The sequence below is a fragment of the Mangifera indica genome, chromosome 4, assembly GCF_011075055.1.
Source record: "Mangifera indica cultivar Alphonso chromosome 4, CATAS_Mindica_2.1, whole genome shotgun sequence".
In the NCBI taxonomy this organism is placed as follows: domain Eukaryota; kingdom Viridiplantae; phylum Streptophyta; class Magnoliopsida; order Sapindales; family Anacardiaceae; genus Mangifera; species Mangifera indica.
In genome coordinates this window covers 17620759-17640555 of record NC_058140.1, presented here as the reverse complement: position 1 = coordinate 17640555, position 19797 = coordinate 17620759, and the positions used below count along the sequence as shown (strand labels likewise).

The 19797-nt window shown below is 33.7% G+C and overlaps 3 protein-coding genes across 4 annotated transcripts; 1 reads left to right on the top strand and 2 right to left on the bottom strand.

The window, feature by feature from the left end:
* Nucleotides 1-1399: 1399 nt before the first annotated feature.
* On the top strand, nucleotides 1400-3259 carry LOC123214351 (AP2-like ethylene-responsive transcription factor At1g79700). Its single transcript, XM_044634095.1, has 7 exons — nucleotides 1400-1629; nucleotides 1729-1811; nucleotides 1948-1956; nucleotides 2043-2131; nucleotides 2219-2292; nucleotides 2461-2588; nucleotides 2700-3259. Exons 1-7 carry the CDS (start codon nucleotides 1400-1402, stop codon nucleotides 3257-3259), a joined length of 1173 nt encoding a protein of 390 aa, XP_044490030.1.
* A 1350-nt stretch (nucleotides 3260-4609) lies between these two features.
* On the bottom strand, nucleotides 4610-9492 carry LOC123214350 (protein S-acyltransferase 11-like). The gene is made up of 5 exons (XM_044634094.1): nucleotides 9423-9492; nucleotides 8522-8623; nucleotides 7373-7506; nucleotides 5644-5682; nucleotides 4610-5053 (listed from the first exon to the last, which is right to left on the bottom strand). Exons 1-5 carry the CDS (start codon nucleotides 9490-9492, stop codon nucleotides 4610-4612), a joined length of 789 nt encoding a protein of 262 aa, XP_044490029.1.
* LOC123213501 lies at nucleotides 9458-18802 on the bottom strand. Of its 2 annotated transcripts, XM_044632945.1 has the most exons (8): nucleotides 18557-18802; nucleotides 17883-18290; nucleotides 16747-16820; nucleotides 16245-16643; nucleotides 14250-15549; nucleotides 12878-12972; nucleotides 11425-11566; nucleotides 9458-10438 (listed from the first exon to the last, which is right to left on the bottom strand). In XM_044632945.1, exons 1-8 carry the CDS (start codon nucleotides 18717-18719, stop codon nucleotides 9750-9752), a joined length of 3270 nt encoding a protein of 1089 aa, XP_044488880.1. In that variant the 5' UTR covers nucleotides 18720-18802; the 3' UTR covers nucleotides 9458-9749. The 2 variants fall into 2 exon arrangements, with proteins under 2 accessions (XP_044488880.1, XP_044488881.1); XM_044632946.1 differs by lacking the exon at nucleotides 18557-18802 and having other exon boundaries at nucleotides 16740-16820; nucleotides 17883-18020.
* Nucleotides 18803-19797: the final 995 nt, after the last annotated feature.

Below are 19797 nucleotides of genomic sequence, written 5' to 3'. Positions count from 1 at the left end.
TATTATCAATGATTTCAAACCCTCTAAAACTAGGGAAAAAAAGAGCTCAAGATCTTGATGTATATATGTAAAATTTACTTAAAATATTTACCCACTTACCTTCTTTGCATAAGATCATAATACGCCATTAATGCTTTGCCTCTACATATTTATGTGTAATCTAATAATACCCAAAACCCTAATAATAATTTTGTTGAAAATAATGGAAAAAGAGAAATACAATAACATAATGTTAGAAATTTTAACATCTCCCAGTCAATGCAAACTCCATTGATGTTTGTTTCTGTTTTCAATATTTTTTATTTCTTTTGTTCTTTGGAAATCTTGGAGGAAGAGGTGGATATTCATATTCCTTCTGCTCCAAAATTTTGTTTGACAGAGTTGATGAACAACACAATGAGAGAATTAATCTTTAAAAAAAAAATATCATTCTCTTATTTTTGTAACGATGACTTCTATCATACAATTATAAATGAAGAGTTCCATAATTTTAAGCTTATAATGAAACATATAATTATATAAAACGGATCAATCCAATGACAAATTATCATCGCTACCCTCTTGTTTAATTCTATAGGAAAAACCGTTCTTCTTAAATGTCAAATTAGAATCTGACACATTTTGCTCAACAAACGTCAAATTTTGAGCACGAAATTGCCGTTGAATCCTAAGCCACAGGAAAAGCTTAAATATTTGTCGACAGCCCAGAATTCTTTGTACACATGGCCTGTCAGGTTCCTGTTTATATCGCTTTTCCCAGAAGACAAAGATAAATCCGACGAAACTTTGTCTCACATATTTTTTGTTCAGCTTCCTGTTTCCTGGTTATTCTTTGCCTATGTCTCTTTAGGCCAAAACATGTTAATGCAACCTGAAAACTGAAACTTTTGGTAACATTAATGTGAGCCCAGTTGGAAAAAACTGCAACTAATTTTTCTAGTGAGTTTCCTTTATAATTAAGTGAGGTGATAGTATGAGAAAAGATAAATTACTGGTATATAAGTCAAATAAGATTCGTATTATCCCATTTTAGAATATCTGAAAATATTTTAACATTTACAGCTTTGAAATTGCAGATGAATTAGTCAATTATGAAAGTGGATGGTCATCATGCTTTATCTATATATAGCTCGATATGACTCTGCATGGCTTCTTATTTGTCTAGGTAGTTAGCAGCCTAACCGGGTGTGGACATTTTAATTCTGTCTCAAATGCTACAGAAATAATCGACATTATTTGTCTTATCAATGGTGAACAAGTTGGCAGTAGCAAAATGACAAATCCATTCAGAAAACAAACTGATAAGTTTTCTATATATATAATAATTATCCTTCCATTCAGTTTCCATCTTCAAGCCTGTTGTTTGTTACTGTTCTGGGAAGTTGAAGCAAGCACGGAAATGACTTCTGCAATTTCTGAATTAAGCCCGCCTGGTAGGCGCCGGGCGTCTGCCGTTGATGGTGAGAATTTGGAGACTGTGTGTATTAAGAGAAGGCGACGAGACCCGGCTGCAGCTTCATATAACAATCAATTACCAGGTGAAAAACAGCAGCAGCAACAATTACTGCAGGCTGATCAACCTACTGCTACCACTGTCAAAAGAAGTTCGAAATTTCGAGGAGTTAGCAGGTTTTGTACAGGATTTGAATATAATTTTCTTCATGATTAGTTTTATGAAACATATTTGCTATGTCTATAGTTGAAGTTGATAATGTACACGCCAAGCAGACATCGATGGACTGGGCGGTATGAAGCTCATTTGTGGGATAAAGGATCCTGGAACCCAACACAGAGAAAGAAGGGAAAGCAAGGTAGCCATTGAAATTTGATACACAGGTTCTTTTGGCTATTGTTCAATTTTTTCTGTACTTATTCTACTGATTGCTACTCTATTGTGAATTGGGTTGCATCTGGCTGTGCATTGGAAATGATCGATGGCATGAGCAGTCTATCTTGGTGATTACTCCTATCTCTTCTTAGAAATCCATTACTGCAAATTAATTCAACAGATAAATCTAATATTTTCTAATCTTTATCCTCAGGAGCTTATGATGAAGAGGAATCTGCCGCTAGAGCATATGATTTGGCTGCCCTCAAGTATTGGGGAGCATCAACTTTTACAAATTTCCCAGTATATAGCCATATATCTTTTCATGGAAATTATTTTATCCCTTCCGAGCTTCTGCAGAAATCCAACATTCCGAAAATATTCTTGCAGGTGTCAGATTATGACAAAGAAATTGAGATAATGGCATCTGTGACTAAAGAGGAATACTTGGCCTCCTTAAGAAGGTAACAGAATATTAGATAAGAGTTTATTTATGTGATAACAAGATTTAAGTAGGAGCTTGCCAATTTTTTCGGTTTTCTGTCTAGTAAACTCTCTGTATATAATAAAATTCCACCAAGAAATTGAAAGAATGGTGAGATTTGTATAATATTCCAATGGTTGGTTGACAGGAGAAGCAGTGGTTTCTCAAGGGGAGTATCCAAGTACAGAGGAGTCGCAAGGCACCATCATAATGGAAGATGGGAGGCAAGAATTGGAAGGGTGTTTGGAAACAAATATCTTTACCTTGGCACTTACAGTAAATATCTCTCTCTGAACACTAATAATGTCGTGTCCCGGATTTTTTTCGTGTGTCGTGTTGGTTAATGTAAAAGGTATTGCATCATCGTATTTAAATATTGCTTTTCAGGTACCCAGGAGGAGGCAGCCCATGCCTATGACATTGCAGCAATTGAGTACAGAGGGATAAATGCAGTGACCAACTTTGATTTAAGCACATACATCAGGTGGCTAAAACCAGGAGCCAATCGTTCTCCACAATTTCAAGAACAAAAACTAAGTTTTGAGTCCCAGCCCATGATAAATCTCTCTAACCACATTATTCCAAAGGACCAAACAACTAACCTCTCCATCTGCAATTCCAATCCTTTCAAAGTAGAAGCTTTCAACAGTACCCCTAAAACACAACCCATTTTACAAACAAGGACACCAGTAAATCTCAATTGCACCGAGTCGTCTTCTTCTTCACCAACTGCTCTAAGCCTCCTCCTGAGGTCTTCAGTGTTTAAAGAGCTGGTGGAGAAGAATCTGAACGCCACCAGTAAAGAAAGTACAGGAGAGCATGACACTAAAAACCTGCCACAACTAATTGGCTGCAATGATGAAGTTGGAAAAATGTTGTTCAATGAAATTGGTGTCAACCCAGCTCAATATACATGTCCTTCTTCCAAAATGTATCGCCTGGCTTAGCATTTGGTCAAAATTTATTGTCATTTTGTACATTAATAAAACAGCAGTCTCTCTGAAATCGTGCATGCATAGGTATAGTTATGTGTTTAAGAAGAACACTCGAGGGAGTGTTTATGGTTTTCTGTTTTCGTTTTCTCATTGACATTCAGGAAGAGGACTCAAATATTCCCTGGTTTTGTAGTACCATTAACGCTGTGTACGAATAAAAAGTACGGAATATGCTTTTCTTTTTTTATCTAACGAGGTGTATTTAATAACCATGTATGCAATTTTAAAGACTCTGATTTGCATGGTTTTTATAACAAGTAATTTAATTGTTTTAGTGGGTAGATAGAAGGAACTGGAAATGCCTTTTATTTATCAACAATAAAACTAGGTATAGGTAACTATATAATTATATAATTTGAAGAAAATAAAATGAAATTAGATGATAAAACGACATCATCAAAACTGAAATTGATACTCATTGTAAATATGTAACATTAATCATTTATTTTCTTTTAAGTATATATAAACAACAAAAGGAAATCTACAGAAGAGATCCGTATTGGAGACTAAAAGAGTCACACATAAAATAAAAATAATATAAATGAGTGTTATATAAATATGACAGATTAAATTTTAATATAAGTCAATTGATTTTGTATAAAATAGGTTTCGATTTTTACACTTATAGGTAATCTAATATGTTTCAACATGGTATCAAAACCCAAACCAAATGAGTGGACGTAAAGCCTAAAGTGATATTAGATATTAAGTGATAACACACTCAGCCAAACGATGATGATTGCATTTCAGAGATAACGTTAGAGATTAAAAGAGTTTCATATTAAAACAATATAAGTGAATAATATATAAATATGATAGATTGAATATATATATCATCAAACTAAGTTTATTTTAATGTTAAATTTATCAAAATATATATTTAATTATGAATTATACAAAAAATTTTAAATTATTATCTTTGAAAAGTTAACCGATTTAACCATTGATCAATCGATCCGATCACCAGTTAGACTAGATCATTCCCTCCACCAAGTTGATATCCTGGTTGGTTCTAAAAACATTGCTTGGTTACTAAAACGGAAATCATTCTTTTGTTCAAGGTAAATTTTGGCTTGAAGAATGAGACTTTCCCTCAACATTAGCACAGCAAAATTCCCTCCAAAAAAGCCTCTTCGTACTCAGCATTCTTCCTTTATAATTTATATTTCAATATAGCTTAGTTGATTGAACTAAACAAAACCAAAAACTAAGACTCCCTTAACAAAATAGAAACAAGGATTAAAATTAAAAAACATATATAAAATCAAAAGATTGTCTTTTCTACTGGCTACGTATCTCTTTTCATTTCCTGTGTGTTTTAGGACAACTGTGAATGATAGGCAAGAATCTGGAAACAGAATATGGGCAACCAAAAAACCTAAAAAGATTTTGGCAATCTTTTGCTTCATCCTGCTCACTTCCTTGAGAAGCTAAATGGCTCGAGTAACTTTTACCCTCCAATATAAAACACAGCTGCTGCCACAGAAGTACACTTAACCCGACATTTACAGAAATACTAGCAGCAAACAGATAAATAAGAAGAAGACCTCTAGCAGACAAAAGCTCTGCAGAGTTCAGCAAAGCAAGAATGATTTCCCTCATGGTTGTCCAAGCCGTATCTGTGCTGAGCCCATGTAAGCGGATATGAGATCTCAATGAAAGTGGCGGCCAGATATGCAACCCTGCATTTACAGACATAATTGCAACGCAAATCGCACTGACAACTGTTGAAATGAGGAAGGCTAAGTAGCACGGAAACTTACAATAAAATGCGTTTCCACGTTTCGGAAACGTTTCCGTTTCCGAAACTCTCTGAAACTTCTAGGAAACGTTTTGGGTCATTTCAAAATTTTTGAAAAATTTTGAAACACGTTTATTTTAGAAGAAAAATCGTGAAATCGATTAAACACATATCTTTTATATTTTCAAACTGAAAATATCTTTAAATCTCATATTGAATTCATTTCCTCTCTACTTTTTGATGTGTTACTCATCTCTTTTCCGACATATCATATAAATTGGTGTGTTTTATTGTTTTTTTCTTAAATATCTACATGCGTTTACTTAAGAGCAATTTACAATAGGTTCTATGATTCTATTTTATAGTATTCTGTCTCTTCATTCTTTTTTTATTATTTATTTTTATATTATACAAGTTTACATATTTTTATTATAAAAAATTTAGTATTCATAAAAAAACCCTTATATTTTTCATATTTATAAGTTTCCCCACGTTTTCGTTTCTTATATTTTTTAAAAATGCGTTTTCACGTTTCTGTTTTCGCGTTTCCACGTTTCTCCGTTTCCGTTTCCGTGCTACATAGGAGGAAGGTGATGAAGTGCCGGTGATTAGCTGCACCAACAAAGTTCCCAATCTGCATTATGTGAAAAAGAAATGACCAGCAATTGTCAGGAACTAAAATTCAATGAAAATAAGGCAATTAAGGAAAAAGAAGACAAAGAACAATAGGATCAGGGTTGATAATATAGAATCCAAAGCTTGCCAAATAACAATCACATCCCCAAAACACCAATACATAATTACTAGCTTCTTAGAGTATTTACCAGGCAAAGAAGAAAAGTTTACAAATGCACACAGGTCACAATTCAACCAATCCCAAATAAAAAATATGAGTATAAAATCAATCTGCCATGCAAAGATAGAAAATTAAACCAGAACAGAGAAGCAACAACCTATCATATCCTTGCAGCAGCATATGTTTCTGAGAAGAAAAGACTAATTGTAACAGACTAAAGTCACAATTATTTCACTCTGGGAAACAATTTTGAACTTATTAACTTAGAAGAAAGTCAAAAGATGAGATTCATTTTTGGATGATATCCACTTAAATATAGATTTGAACATCTTATTTTATAAGAATTCAAGAGAATTAGATTAATATGATGTCAAGAATATGAACAAGTTGTCCAAGCAATCCAAAATACTTCCCACGGATGTAAGGTGTGATCTTAACAGCTCCAAGACCATACCTATCGCACCAAAAAATTTTTTACTTGACCTGATGTACTCTGAGAAGTGAAGTGATCCAAAGTATTAAAATTAGGCCAAATGACTATTTCCCACCCAAGGTATGCTGCAATCTCAAGTTTCCACTCTTTAATTATGGAAATACCAAACACTTACACATGAGCAGTTAAAATTAATTGTGGTAAGGGTAAAATCGTTATTTTCTCTATAATATTAAAAAATAAACTAAAATATAATCTATTTTTGCCTCCCTAAACTTTAAAAACTAAAATTTTTCCCCAGCCTAAGTTTTAAAAAATAGCAGTTTCACCTTAGGGTTCATTTTAAAATCTCCGACGACATCTCCGGCTCTATTGCCGACGACCTCTCCCTCCCGAAGCATCCTCTCCTTCCGGCGATCCCTTTTCTCTCATTTGGACGCCTGATCGGCGTCCGAGAACCCTTGGGAGACGAATCTTTGTCTCCCAAGGCTTCTCCGACGCCGATCGGACATCCAAATGGGAGGAAAGGGATCGCCGGAAGGAGATGATGCTTCGGGAGGGAGAGGCCATCGACAATGGAGCCAGAGATGTGGTCAGAGATTTTAAAACGAAACCCTAGGGTGAAACTGCCATTTTTTAAAACTTAGGCTGGGAAAAAATTTTAGTTTTTAAAGTTTATGGGGGCAAAAAGAGATAAAATTTTCAGGTGTTAGGGTTCTGTTAAATTTAACTGGTCATGGGTGGGTAAACAGTATTTCTATAGTTAAATAATGAAAACTTGAGATTACAGCATACCTTGAGTGAGAAATAGTCATTTGGCCTTAAAATTAACCCAAACCCTTCCTTGTGTTAAGTGAATAAAAAACAAAATTCGTTGTATTATTTTGTTATAGAGCCTCAAAAAGAAGCTAAAGTAGAATTCTGTAATTAAGCTAAAACTTTCTGTATGGAGTAGCTTTCCAAGCTCCAACTCTTTTTTAGAGTAAAAAAGGTAATGCCTAAATAATACATGTTTCAAAAGGACCAGACTTACAATATAAAACATCTCCAATATAATAAATCATCTCCAATCAGAAAAGTTGACAAAGTACTTACAAATGGGCAGTGATGATCCATGTCAAGTACACAAATACCACATGTTTGGCAATGATGACTTTTTATAGGAGATTTTGGCTTTGAACAATAGTGACAGAAGGTATAGTTTTCAAGGTCACCTTTTCCCACAAGTGGGTAGCTACTAGGGATGGCAATGGGGAGGGGTGAAGAGGGGATATCAATCCTTGTCCCTGTAGGGGATATCAATCCTTGTCCCCGCCTCATCCCCGTTGCAGGGATAAAAAATAATCTCTGTCCCCTTCCCGCGAAGGAAAATCCCCTCCCCATCCCCTTCCCGTCCCCGAGGGAAAAAATCCTCTCCCCATCCCCGCCCTGTCCCCGTGGGGAAAAATCCCCTCCCCATCCCTGCCCCGTCCCCGCGGGGAAAAATCTCTTCCCCATACCCATAAATATAAATTTTAATTCTTTTATATATTTCAATAAATAAAATAAATCATATTTTCCTAAAATATCACTTGCTACAAGAGCTATAAAATATTCTTTGTTATTTTAGTTCAAATATAAAGTTTTCAGAAAATCTAACAATATGCAATAATCAATCTTTTCATTAGTAGCTTTTCATGTATGTGATTTAGGGTAATTTTATAATAACATTAAATTTAACACTTTTCATTCACTTCAATTGATTTTATCAAGTTTATAATTTATTATTTTTTGTGTGTAAAATCTGGTGGATTGACTAACTAAGTTTTGAAGTTGAAATAAAATTAATTTGGTGCATTTGCATTTTATGATAATGAGATTCTAGAGTTTTTTTAATATATTAGATTAATAGTTTAGAAATTAGTAAAAGCTAATAATTGATAATTCAAAAATTAGTAAAATTAAAGTTATAGTTTTAATAAATCATAATGTAAAAATTTCTAAAACTTAATAGTTTAGAAATTATTATATTAATATATTAGGTTCAAGGGGTGGGGTGGGGTGGGGAAGGGATGGGGAGGGGCAGGGCGAGGCGGGGAGGGGAGGGGCGGGGACACATGTATCCCTGTCCCCGACCTGTCCCCGATTACGGAGATTTTTTTCGTCCCCATCCCTCCTTTTTTCCCGTTTTTATCAGGGAATCCCCTCCCCGTTAGGGTAGGGGAGGGTTGAGACCCCTAAAGTCGGGTCCAAATTGCCATCCCTAGTAGCTACTCCACATCATGCTTGGTAGTGTACCAACACAGCAGAATGCTGCAAGGCTGAAAGTAGATAGTGTAAATATAGATAGAAACCACCAACCATCGGCTTAGAAAAAGGAAGATGCTTGAGAAAATGTTGAAAGAGATGTTAAAAACTAAAATTGAAGAGTAAGGGTAAAACAATTATTTTTAAAAGTCATCTAGTACAACTGTAGTTTGAAAAATATAAAAATCCTAGGTTTAGGGATATAAATATTACTTTTTAAAGTTTGAAAATTTTAGGTAAGAAGAAATCATTAGTTTTTAAAACTTCAGAGAAAAAAGTAACAAATTTTATATCTTTTTAATATAAATAGTAAAATAATTATTTTACTTTTATTTCTAATATAAAAAATTAACAAAAAATAGATCATAAGTGAAAGTTTGAATTTTTTAACTATTACGAGTGTGATTAGTGGAAAATAATCCTTTTCCCTTTTTACATTTTGTAAATATATAAAATTCATAGGAAACAAGTTTAGAATTTTTTATTATTAGAAAGAAGGAAAAATGCAAAATGTTACTTTATGATGTTTGAAAATTTTAAACAAGGGTGAAATTGTTAATTCCTAAAATTTAGGGAGAAAAAATAACAAATTTTATATATTTTTAATATAAACAATAAAATAACTATTTTATCTTTATTTTTTATCATAGATAAAAATTTATATTTTTTAACTATAATGAGTGTAATGGAATGGGAAGCAAGTTTAGAATTCTTTATTATTATAAAGAAGGGCAAAAGCCTTTCACGTAATTTTTTAAAATACATATTATTAGAGGGATTATGTTCTTCCTTAATCTAATTTTTTAAATATTTAAATCAACACAAAGTAGTGAAGGTTTAGGGTAATTAATAAAATCACCCATTTTAAGAGAGTAATCAATATTCCTATTCCCATCTTCATACCCATCCACGATATTATTCCCACGCATTCTATGAAATAAATGCCACGTAAATTCTATGAGATGTTTTATGTTTAAAAAAAAAAAAAAAGACAAAGATGTTTAATGTAACGGGAAATCAACCAAAGCCCAAACGAAGCACAAAATTTCATATCTACAAGTATGGTGAGCAGGAAGTTGGAAATAAAATCAGAAGTCGTTGATTATAACCGTAACCTCCAAGTTCCTCTTTAAGGAACCTCAAAACTCCGTCGTGAAATACCAGGTACGAGAAAGAGATCAAACTACTAAATTAATGGCCAATCTATATGTCCTGAACTATCATCACCAGCAGTAGTCCAAGCTCCTGCAGCAATCTCATCAAATAGTTGGTTCCAACCCCAGCTCGAATACCCCAAGAAAAACCAATAATTGAAAACAGAGTCATTGCCCGACTTCAATTCTTCAAACAAGTTAACGGTGGCTGATTGATCAAGAAAGTATGCACCTGGAAGCACTTCTGGGTATTGATTTTTATTAACTTTTCGAGTTAAACTAACGAAAGGCAATCCTTGTTTAACAACTGGTCCCCCAAAAGACAGAGGAGCTGCTTTTAGAAACTCTAGCCCTTCCTCAAGTTTTTGTAGAGACTCCCATCTGATCTGCTTGTTGACAATTAGACCTTCAAATCCTGTCGCTTTACTTGCCTTCACAACAAGAATTTTTGAATTATCAAATGGTTGTGCATTGAGAAGCATATCAGTAGCTATTAGAATAGAACCAACTGTCACATTATGCGTCATTCCATGCAAGCCTTTTGACGCATGAGATTTGATCTGATTACTTTTTTTGGTTCTTGGTTTTTCACTCTTTAATATGACTTCATGTAAACTTTCCTTCAAGGGAGGAGCTTCCTCATGTCCAGTGGTAGTTGGTGATGAACCCTCAAATAAATTTTGACACCTGCCCTCTTTTTCAGCTACAGTCCATAGAATTCCTACCAAAATCAGAAGTTTCCAGAATTAATAAAATCTAAGAAAACTCTCCCAAGTATTAGTTTCAGCACTGCATAAAAGGCTCAAAACAGAGAATAATAAAGAACAACTGTTATGTGGTAAAATACTACATTTAACCTGAAGCATTGTGCTCCAATTGTTTTAGGCAGTAATCAAATTTCTAGTTAGTGAGACTATTCTACGACCAGGAAAAAAAGACTAGAAACTTTATTTGACATGACCCAGGTGCATTTGGGGACTCATGGACCAACAGAAGATTAATATTGCTATGGGATTTGAATGACAACTCACTAGGTGAGACCGCATTCCTGTTTAAACTAAAATAGGGAGAAGGCATGGTTACCACTGATACAATTTTTATGAACTTCAGCTGAGAAATAGTATATATCTTCCACTCATCTATATATATATATGAGTCATTTCCAACAAAGCAATTTCATGTATCATGTACTGCATCTAATTTTGCTCTACCATCATTTAACATATACAATAACAATCATCCGCCAAAATTATATAAATTACTGACAACAGAGACTTGTAATTTGAAAGCTTAACAAAGTCTAAGGATTGAGTTGTCCAATGAAAATTGTCTAGCAAGATACATATATCTACTATGGCAAGGAATAAATAATATTCTAAAGATAAAATATCAACAAGCTGGTTAAAATGCCAAAGAATTTTGTTTTAAGAAGAGAAACATCTATACCTACTATAGTAAGAGGGGGGAAAAAAAAAAGGCAAACAAAACTTGAACTGCCAAAGAAAAAAAAGGAATTCCAAAACAAAATGAAAGAATCTTATTCAAAGTAGTCATTAGCAAATGCAAATACTAGAGGCGGAGAAAGTGATGAAGATAGTGATCAATTGTCCAAATCAGTGCATCAAAGTCTATCAATTCAGTGCAGCTATTTCGATGAACTGTGAGAATTAATAGTGTGCTAAAAGATGTTGCTTGATCAAAGCTCACCCTTGTCACTGATAAGATGCTGAGAATTATTTCCATGATCAGCAATAAACTTGATAATGTCGGCCACAGCTATATCTCCATCGTAAGAAATAGCATCTTTCCTTTCTGCAGGAAATAACATCAGAGCAGGATAAACTTCCCTCTGCATATTCAAAAAATACCCTGTTAGACCACCAATCAAGCAAGTTTACAGAAGGAGAATTAAAGGAGGCAGATTTTCGAGCAATAAATTGGATGCCATTATATCAGATAGTATAACTGATGAAGAATTCAAACAAGACAGCAAGAAAAAGGCATCAATCCAGGCAATCCAGGCAACAAATATGCTCCAATCAAGGTAAAACTAACAGGTAAGGATTAAGGATAATGGAGGAAAAATGAGAACTGAAACAGGAGACAAGACAATTAAAAGAGGAGAGAATAGGAGGTGAGGGACAAGGAAATATTCAGGCAATTATCAAGGGCCCTTTAGGCAAGGGGAGGACTGGCCCCTCTGATTGCTAAAACATCTTTTTCTTTTTTCTTTCTTTCTATTTTCAATTTCTTGTGATAAACCAATGTGCTGGTGTGTATTGGTTTCTAAAAGCAAATGAAACAGATTATTCTTATCTGATTATTGTTGTTTTATTGAGAGAAATTGAATTGTTAGGGAAGTTCTCTAACATACCCCCATAAAAGAAAAGGGCATAATTACACCAAATTCATAACACAGAGAAATTTGTCGGAATAATTGCTCTGAAATGCATGCCACTCAAATTAAAAAAAATATACCACACACAACAATAAGTGGCATGCATCTCAAGAGTTTGTATGGTTTAGTATGCAGATATCCAAATGCAAAAAATAAGTAGACCTAAGAGTGGAGAAGTCAAACAAACTCATTGACCAAAGTGTCTATTAATCACACTTAAATCAGTACTGTCCAGAAAACCTCAGGCAAAAATGGTGAAAATGCTGTCTAGAAGCATATGATTCAGTGAACATAAAATATTTCTGCAAGAAGCTGAGATTAGTGAAGGAAAAAGTAAAGGTGAAACAAAGCCCAAGCAAGGGCATAAAAAAGAAATTCACTGATGTGGGGAGAAGAAAGGACTAAAGGAGGGACTCTATGCAAGGAGAACAACAAAAATATCCAACTTCGAGGAATAATTCCACATAAAGAGAATCTATACTGCAGTTTTGGTCTCCATAACTTCTCAAATCTCCTATTATTGGGTTAGAACAATAAAAAAGTAGTATAAGAAAGAAAGTGGGAGAAAGAGATTGGAAACCTTCCATTCCATTCATGTCAGCAACTATACAAATGTTATGTTATCAAACTTTAATGATGGCAAGTTCATTAACATTAAAAAGCAATCGTTATCATCTGGTAACAGTTATCACCCACTTAGTAACAAACCATTACCATAATGTATGCACAATAAAATAAGAGTTGGTTCCAGATTTTAAGTACCTGAGCTATTGACTTTAAAATTGAACCGCAATCATTCAATGTGCAATCCATCAAGTAGATCCGTGGGATCCTAAACATCACATTCTTCAAGTTATCTGCCACAAATACAACCTTGATCAAAACTTAAATATTTAATTATCTCATAATTTCAAAATTCCACAATACATAGCCTGCAGAAAATGCCAATTCGTAAATATGTGTGTGTGTGTATAAGTCAGAAGGCAACAAAAATTAAACTTTCTACCATCAGTAAGGTTGTACAGGACATGCCTCTAGAATTCCATTTGTGTGATTCATTTTAGTGTGCTCAACAGAATAATTGGTGTTTGGGGAAGGTATGGAAGACCTAAAACATGAAGACTTATTACATCAAAAAATTCCCTAACTGATGATTCCGTCCAATATGTTTTCTATGAAAATAAATCCATAATGACCAGACAATCAAATCCTGATAACATCCAATATAAAATTTTCAAGTTCGAACCACTCCTAATACATACCACATTGACAAGAGAGTTCTTATCAAATTAATCACGCACTTAATAAACAAACCACCATATCAAGAAGAAAATGAGGTATACTGTGAGATCATCACAGGACTGAGCTCCAGCATTATTTATCCAATCACACAGTTGAATTGTTTGAATGTTCACTTGTAAAATTCATGGCAATCATGAAGGTAAAAAGGTCATTCAAGATTCAACAATTCTTTATAAGGTAATAGCTGACATCTCTGAGGAAGAAGCAAATACATATCAATTCACGAAGTTTACTACCAATAAGATTCAATCATGTTTTGATCAACTAGATGTTCTTCTGATGGTTTTACATAATGTAGACAAGAGCAACATAGAAAAAATTTAAATGGTAAGTTAACTATTAGTGTTTCCTATCGAAGGATATAACTTTAATTAATAAATAAAATTGACTTCTTTAAACAGAAAGAAATTAACGCTAGTTTACTATTTTAAGTTACTTAATATGTGTCTTAAGGGAACATGTTAAAATAGCCTGTAATATAATTAGATAATTTTTTTCAACATACCAAGAAGCATTTTCTTTCCTCATCAACAATTTTAAGATAGACTCCAATGATGTAAGAATTGCATGTCATTGGACCTTGATCTCTCATTGTAGTTCAGTTCCAACTGTCTACAATGGTATTTGTCTGAGAACAAATGATTGTTTTGGTAATTACCTTGCCAACCAACAAATCTAATTAACTTTAGAAGATTTTTTTTAAGCAGTAAAAGATCAATTTACTTCGGAAACTATCTTGTGCTAATTAATACAAAAGATCAAGAGGAACAAAATATTGAGAAAACAAAACTAACCACTTTTTTTTTTCATGTGTACAAAACTAACCACTTACCACCACTAAAATCTGTTTGCCCATTTCTATATCCATTCTTCAACATTTTGATGTAGCCCATTATTGCTCGGTAAACTTCACGAACAACCAGTTCCATTCTCTGGCAAAACCCGCACCATCCACCACTAAAAAGGACCAAGACATCCTCATTGTAGGCATGGGAAGCATTTTCATTCTCAGATTGATTTAAACCAAGAACCAATTCAGAGAACATATGGGTTGTAACTCGAGGAATAGAGTCCACTTCATGAAAATCCGTATTGACAAATGGTGGTTGAGTGGCCTCCCTCGAGCTTTGAATAATAGACTCAGAGCGCCTATATGGTAGAAGACTTCCATTGAGAAATCCATGAAGAAAACCAGCCAGTGAAGAATTGCTGAAACTTGTGTCTTTGGGGAAGACATAGTGTTGCTGTGATGCTGGATCAATTATTACTGATGATGGAATAGTTGACCCACCAGTTAAAGCTCTAAGAAATCGATAGTTACCATCACAAAAGAAAAAGGAACCCCTAAATATTTGAAAGTAAGGTGATTCCCCCAACTTGTGTAGTTGTGAAGAGCTTTTTACTTCAAGCTTGACCTCTTCATCACTAGTCAAATAATAATCTGGAAAACTTTGGTCAGGTCCTTCAGATATCAACTGTTCTTTGGTATCAAAAGAAGTTGTTTTTCCTTCATCATCTACAACAGTGGCTTTAGAATTTTCTTCACCTTGCACAGCAGATATGCTTGTGCCTTGTGGTAACTGATCTTTGTCTGTATCATCAATAACTGTACCAACAACTTCCCCTGAGGCTGCTGTCGATGATGGTAATGCATCTGCTACTTTATTGTCAAAATCATTAGATAAAAGATGGAAGCCTGCCTCTTTTGCAAGTGAGCTCAATTTTGCTTGCTGCTTTTTCTGAAGAAGGTACTCCAAGATCTCATGCAAGGAATTCCCTTGCAAATCTGGAGCTATGTTATCTAAAGTGACAGGTTTACCCTCATCTATAACCATGATGGACATCTTATCCTTTAAATTAATCTTCTGAACTTTTGGAGATAGCTTTAATGCAGGAGGTCCAGATGTACTACCCAAAGCTTGATTAGACCGGACAGCAGGTCCCCCAGGCTGTTTCTGCCAACCAGTTTGATATGGAATCAGATAGTGTAAAGCCAGTTCTCTAAAAGTATGTAGAGCTTCCTTACTCTTTCTTCTAGTTTCTGAGGAGTCGGATAATCTATCCACAAAAAGAAGAATTGATGGCTTATTTGCAGGTAAAACAATTTCGAGATCCTGCCCATCGCTATCTAACTGCATAACTTGAAAGATATATATATGAATCATCCATACAGAAAAACAAGCTATATTGGCAAATGACAATGGACAGCAATGGGAAAATATAAGAAAACAGATAGAAATATTATGAAGCTCTTCTTGTGGTTGTAATAGTTCATATTGGTGATCAGACATACAATTATATAAAAAAACAATAATTCATAAAACAGTAATGACATATATACAAAGTTGGGATCCCAACTTTGTATCCCAAATGACATGGCAATTTACGTGTCAACACCAAATTGATTACAAAGAAGTTATTCAATTATCTCATTATCCTAAAATCAGGTAGTGCAACACATAAACAGTCACATCACTTGGGATATAGAGTTGGGATCCCAACTTTGTACGTAGAGCATTATCTTCATAATGTATCACACAATACTGAAATCACGAGGTGATCTTATGAAGGAAAGTGAAAGGTAATATACCCATTCTCATTAAGATTATCTACTGTCTGTATTAAAATGTTATTAAAGAAACTATTAGAGGAGTCATTCCTGGCCAAGCTAATTCATAATATTCTCAACCGAAGTTAAGAATTTACCAAGTTGTGCATCTCAAAAGGCTATTGTCACATAGGACTTCGGGATCAAGAGAAGTAGAGAACATGATGTAAGAAAACATCAACTACACACAACAACAAAAGACAAGAAAATATGGGTTACCTCTGCAACAATTTCATTATTCACCAGTGGAATACTCTTAAGGTCATTCTCCTCTTTGAAAACCTTGGAACAACTGGGGCAACCAGCTAAGTAAAGTTTTACAAACCATGAATCAGAATCTCCAATGTCAAGATATTTTAGTAAAGACCTGTCTGAAACAAGGCCAAATCTATGCTTTTCAGGAGGCAGGAAGAATTCTCTCGCAAGAGTCATAAATTTTGAGAAAAATGAATCAAACTGCTGAGATTCTGTATAGTTACAGGATAGTTGATCACCAGACACCATATTCTCAGTGTCCTTGAAAGGATCACTTTCATTCACTAAACTGAATTCACTGAGCCAAGGGATTCCATTAAACCCATTACTGAAACTGCACTTCAGCTTCCCATTTTCTGTGTCCTGTATTTCCAATAATAGGGATGTTAACTTATTTTTCCATCACGTTCTTCAACCATTAATTCATAAGTACTTCATACTAATGAAATAAGAGACTACCAGCCACCTTCTCGTTATCATTTCCTCTTGATATTTGTGTTCCTTCTGTATCAAGACCAATGCTTCTTCCAAAATGATCCCCTAGAAAAAATTTTGTTCAGGAACATTGATAGAAAAATGAACTAGTTAATAGTGCATAACACATGAAAACCTAGAGAGGAGTCACATCTCATGTTAATTCTAATTACTACTGACTTGCAGGATGAATTATTTATTGCAAAAGTTGCTAGCAGAATGTAGCAAGGAAAGAATATGATGATATAACTCATTGAAGTTAATCATGGAAAAAATCACTTCAAAATGATGGCACGAAGCAGAAGTAAGGCAGCCAGGGAATACGCATACAAGAAAAATAATTCATGTGGCATACACTGACTAAAATATTATATTTTCTCCTTTTAAATATTGAAGTAACTAGATCAATAAATCAAGTTTGGCAGCATTTTACAATTTTAATGCCCAAAAATGTTTATCAGAATGAGAACAAATCAGCTATTTGCATGTATTCAAAACAACTGTAAATTTGGATAATTGTTATTGTAAAATAAATTTGGATAAGTTCATCTTTTGTACTAAATTCATATAAACCACAGATTTCTTTAGAACAAGAAAACAAATGAAGGTAATACTTTACGAGACCATTCATTCTAATTTCCAGAAACACCAAAAATTAAGAAAAGTGAAGTATAAAACTATTTCTGGAACAGCTAACCCAACAAAATTTCAAATCAAGAACCTTATATTGAGAACAGAAAATTGTTTTAAAATTGAGGAAGCAAACATGCAATAAACTTCTTCAAAGAACTCCTCTTCTTATATTATACCAATCTCCTTAATGCATTGAAGCATAAAGAAATTGCAGGACTTCAAGAGTAGAACTTTTAATACAATTAATAAAAAAAAATTCTAAATAGATTACAGGATCTCGACAGTTGCATTTACTTAGTATAAACGAAGCAAGAAATAGCATATAGAGACAACATAGGCACCATTCACATATCAATATTTGCTTCAGCACAATCATAACTAAACCAGGTCTTGATGATAACTAATTTAAACTTCAATAAAGCCATGAATTGAACATATAGAAACATTTAAAACAAATGAAATTATCCAATGTTAACTAACTAATGATTGACGCACCTTGAAATGTGAAGGTACTTTCAGTACCGTTAAAACTCTTTCTAGCCAGCAATTTAGGAGTCCATCCACAAAATTCAAACAGAATTAAAGCTTTGTCCGTGGATTCAAGAAACTCTTTCAAGTCCTCCGGAGAATGGAGAGACTTGAGCGGAAGTTCTTCAGGCAAAATCGACATATACGGATAAATAGAGGATAAAACACTCTGCGCTCGATATATTCCTCGGTACTTGTAAGATACAGAATGGTGATAGTATAAGACCGTTATGCTCTCTGTAGCACCAATAGCATCTGCCAGCATCTTCTCGTTGTTCCGATACAAAATCATCAACTTGAGCAAACCGAACTCATTTTTCCGATAATTGACCAAATTTTCAACTTCTTTCATAAGAGATCGACACTCGCCAGACCCTGTCAGTGTGAAATTTTAACTACATTTCATAAAAAAATGAATCATAAATATTAAAAAAAGAAATATCCTTAAATTCAATAACAACTCATTGTCTTATCAGATGAAATTTCATTTCTTTTACACAAAATAAACGACCATGAATTAGTCGAGACACAAGTCTACTACTAAAAAAAGTAGGCAATTCTTTTTAAGTAAGAAAGGTTGAAAAGGTAGTAAATGATGTCAATTTGATTAGTTGAAGTTGAAATTGTAAGGGAGAGAGTACATGGAACAGTGACTAAGAGGAGGATGTGAGGATGAAGTCGGATCTGAGAAGAGAAGTTTAGCTTTGTGAGAATCTGCCATTCTACGACATCGTTCTGTTGACAATCAACAGCGCAGTATGCTAGAGCGAGAATCAAAACAACGGACAGCAACTTGTTCTTCATCAGCTTCGAAAAACAAATACCTCAACTTCTTCCACTCCTGATATTACAGAGATTTGTTATTTCGCTTAATGACGGCATAAATACCAATCGGTTTGTATATTTAAATAAATAAAGGCCAAATAAATTATCCACCCAAGCTTTGATGATATAATTTTTCGTAACTCTTAAGTTTGAGAAATGCATTTCTCCACCGGCCATCTATTCAAATTGAGTTTGTTTAAGCTCAACTTAAATGAATTTAAAACAAGTTAAGCTGAAACGAACTCCAATTTGAATCTAAAAGTTTAACATTTTTTAACTCGAGTTTTATACTGTTTAACTAATCAAATTTACAAACTAAAAATTTTGACTCAAAATAATATCATTTTAATTAATATGTATTAAAATGATATCATTTTAATAATAAACTAATTAAAATTTTAATTTAAACTTAATCTCAAGTTTAAACCTGACTTTTTAAAACAAACCAAACTTAAACTTATTTAAAGCAAATTCAATGAATCTAATCTTAAATATAAATTTAATTTTATATAAATCAAGCAAAACTTGAATTCAAATAAATTTAAACTCAATTCAATTCAAATCAAACCCGACGCTATTTTTTCACATGTATTTTTTAATTTCTTTCTCTTCTGGCATCATCGTTCCCATCAACAACCCTTCTCCCACAAAAATTCCATTTTTGTGCCACTCTCTCAGGTAGATTCATTTATCTCCACTCTCATTCTCGTCATCTTCACCACCAACATTATTAACCTTCAACAATCTCTGTCTCAAACTCATGAATCAAGCTTCTCAAACCGTCAAGCCCTCTTTGACCCATTAATCTTTATTCATTCACCCAACCTTTCTCATTCTTCTCCAACAGTAAACTCACATTTCTTCTTCTGTGAAGATAGGGCCAGATGAAATATTAGGTAGCAGGTTACTGTAACTTTCTGGGAAACGGAAAGGTTGAAACTGCTGACAACAATCAAAATTTCAAGATAGTCTTTTTAAAAAAAAAAAAAAATACAGTGAAACTTCTTGTTTTGAATTCACAAGAAAGACAATAAGAAAGTTCGTTTTTCTTTTTTTT

Bases quoted from the DNA above. Each gene is read 5' to 3' on its own strand.
- LOC123213501 (XM_044632945.1), bottom strand. From the start codon at position 18,719: ATGAAGAACAAGTTGCTGTCCGTTGTTTTGATTCTCGCTCTAGCATAC. The intron at 18,291-18,556 runs GTACTCTCTCCC...TCACACTGACAG, and splicing joins CCTCTTAGTCACTGTTCCAT to GGTCTGGCGAGTGTCGATCT. The intron at 15,550-16,244 runs GTAACCCATATT...CAAGTTATGCAG, and splicing joins ATAATGAAATTGTTGCAGAG to TTAGATAGCGATGGGCAGGA.
- LOC123214350 (XM_044634094.1), bottom strand. From the start codon at position 9,492: ATGCGTGGGAATAATATCGTGGATGGGTATGAAGATGGGAATAGGAAT. The intron at 7,507-8,521 runs AGGGATGGCAAT...CTAGTAGCTACC, and splicing joins CATGATGTGGAGTAGCTACT to CACTTGTGGGAAAAGGTGAC. The intron at 5,683-7,372 runs GTAAGTACTTTG...CACATAATGCAG, and splicing joins TGGATCATCACTGCCCATTT to ATTGGGAACTTTGTTGGTGC.
- LOC123214351 (XM_044634095.1), top strand. From the start codon at position 1,400: ATGACTTCTGCAATTTCTGAATTAAGCCCGCCTGGTAGGCGCCGGGCG. The intron at 1,630-1,728 runs GTTTTGTACAGG...CACGCCAAGCAG, and splicing joins AAATTTCGAGGAGTTAGCAG to ACATCGATGGACTGGGCGGT. The intron at 2,589-2,699 runs GTAAATATCTCT...ATTGCTTTTCAG, and splicing joins TCTTTACCTTGGCACTTACA to GTACCCAGGAGGAGGCAGCC.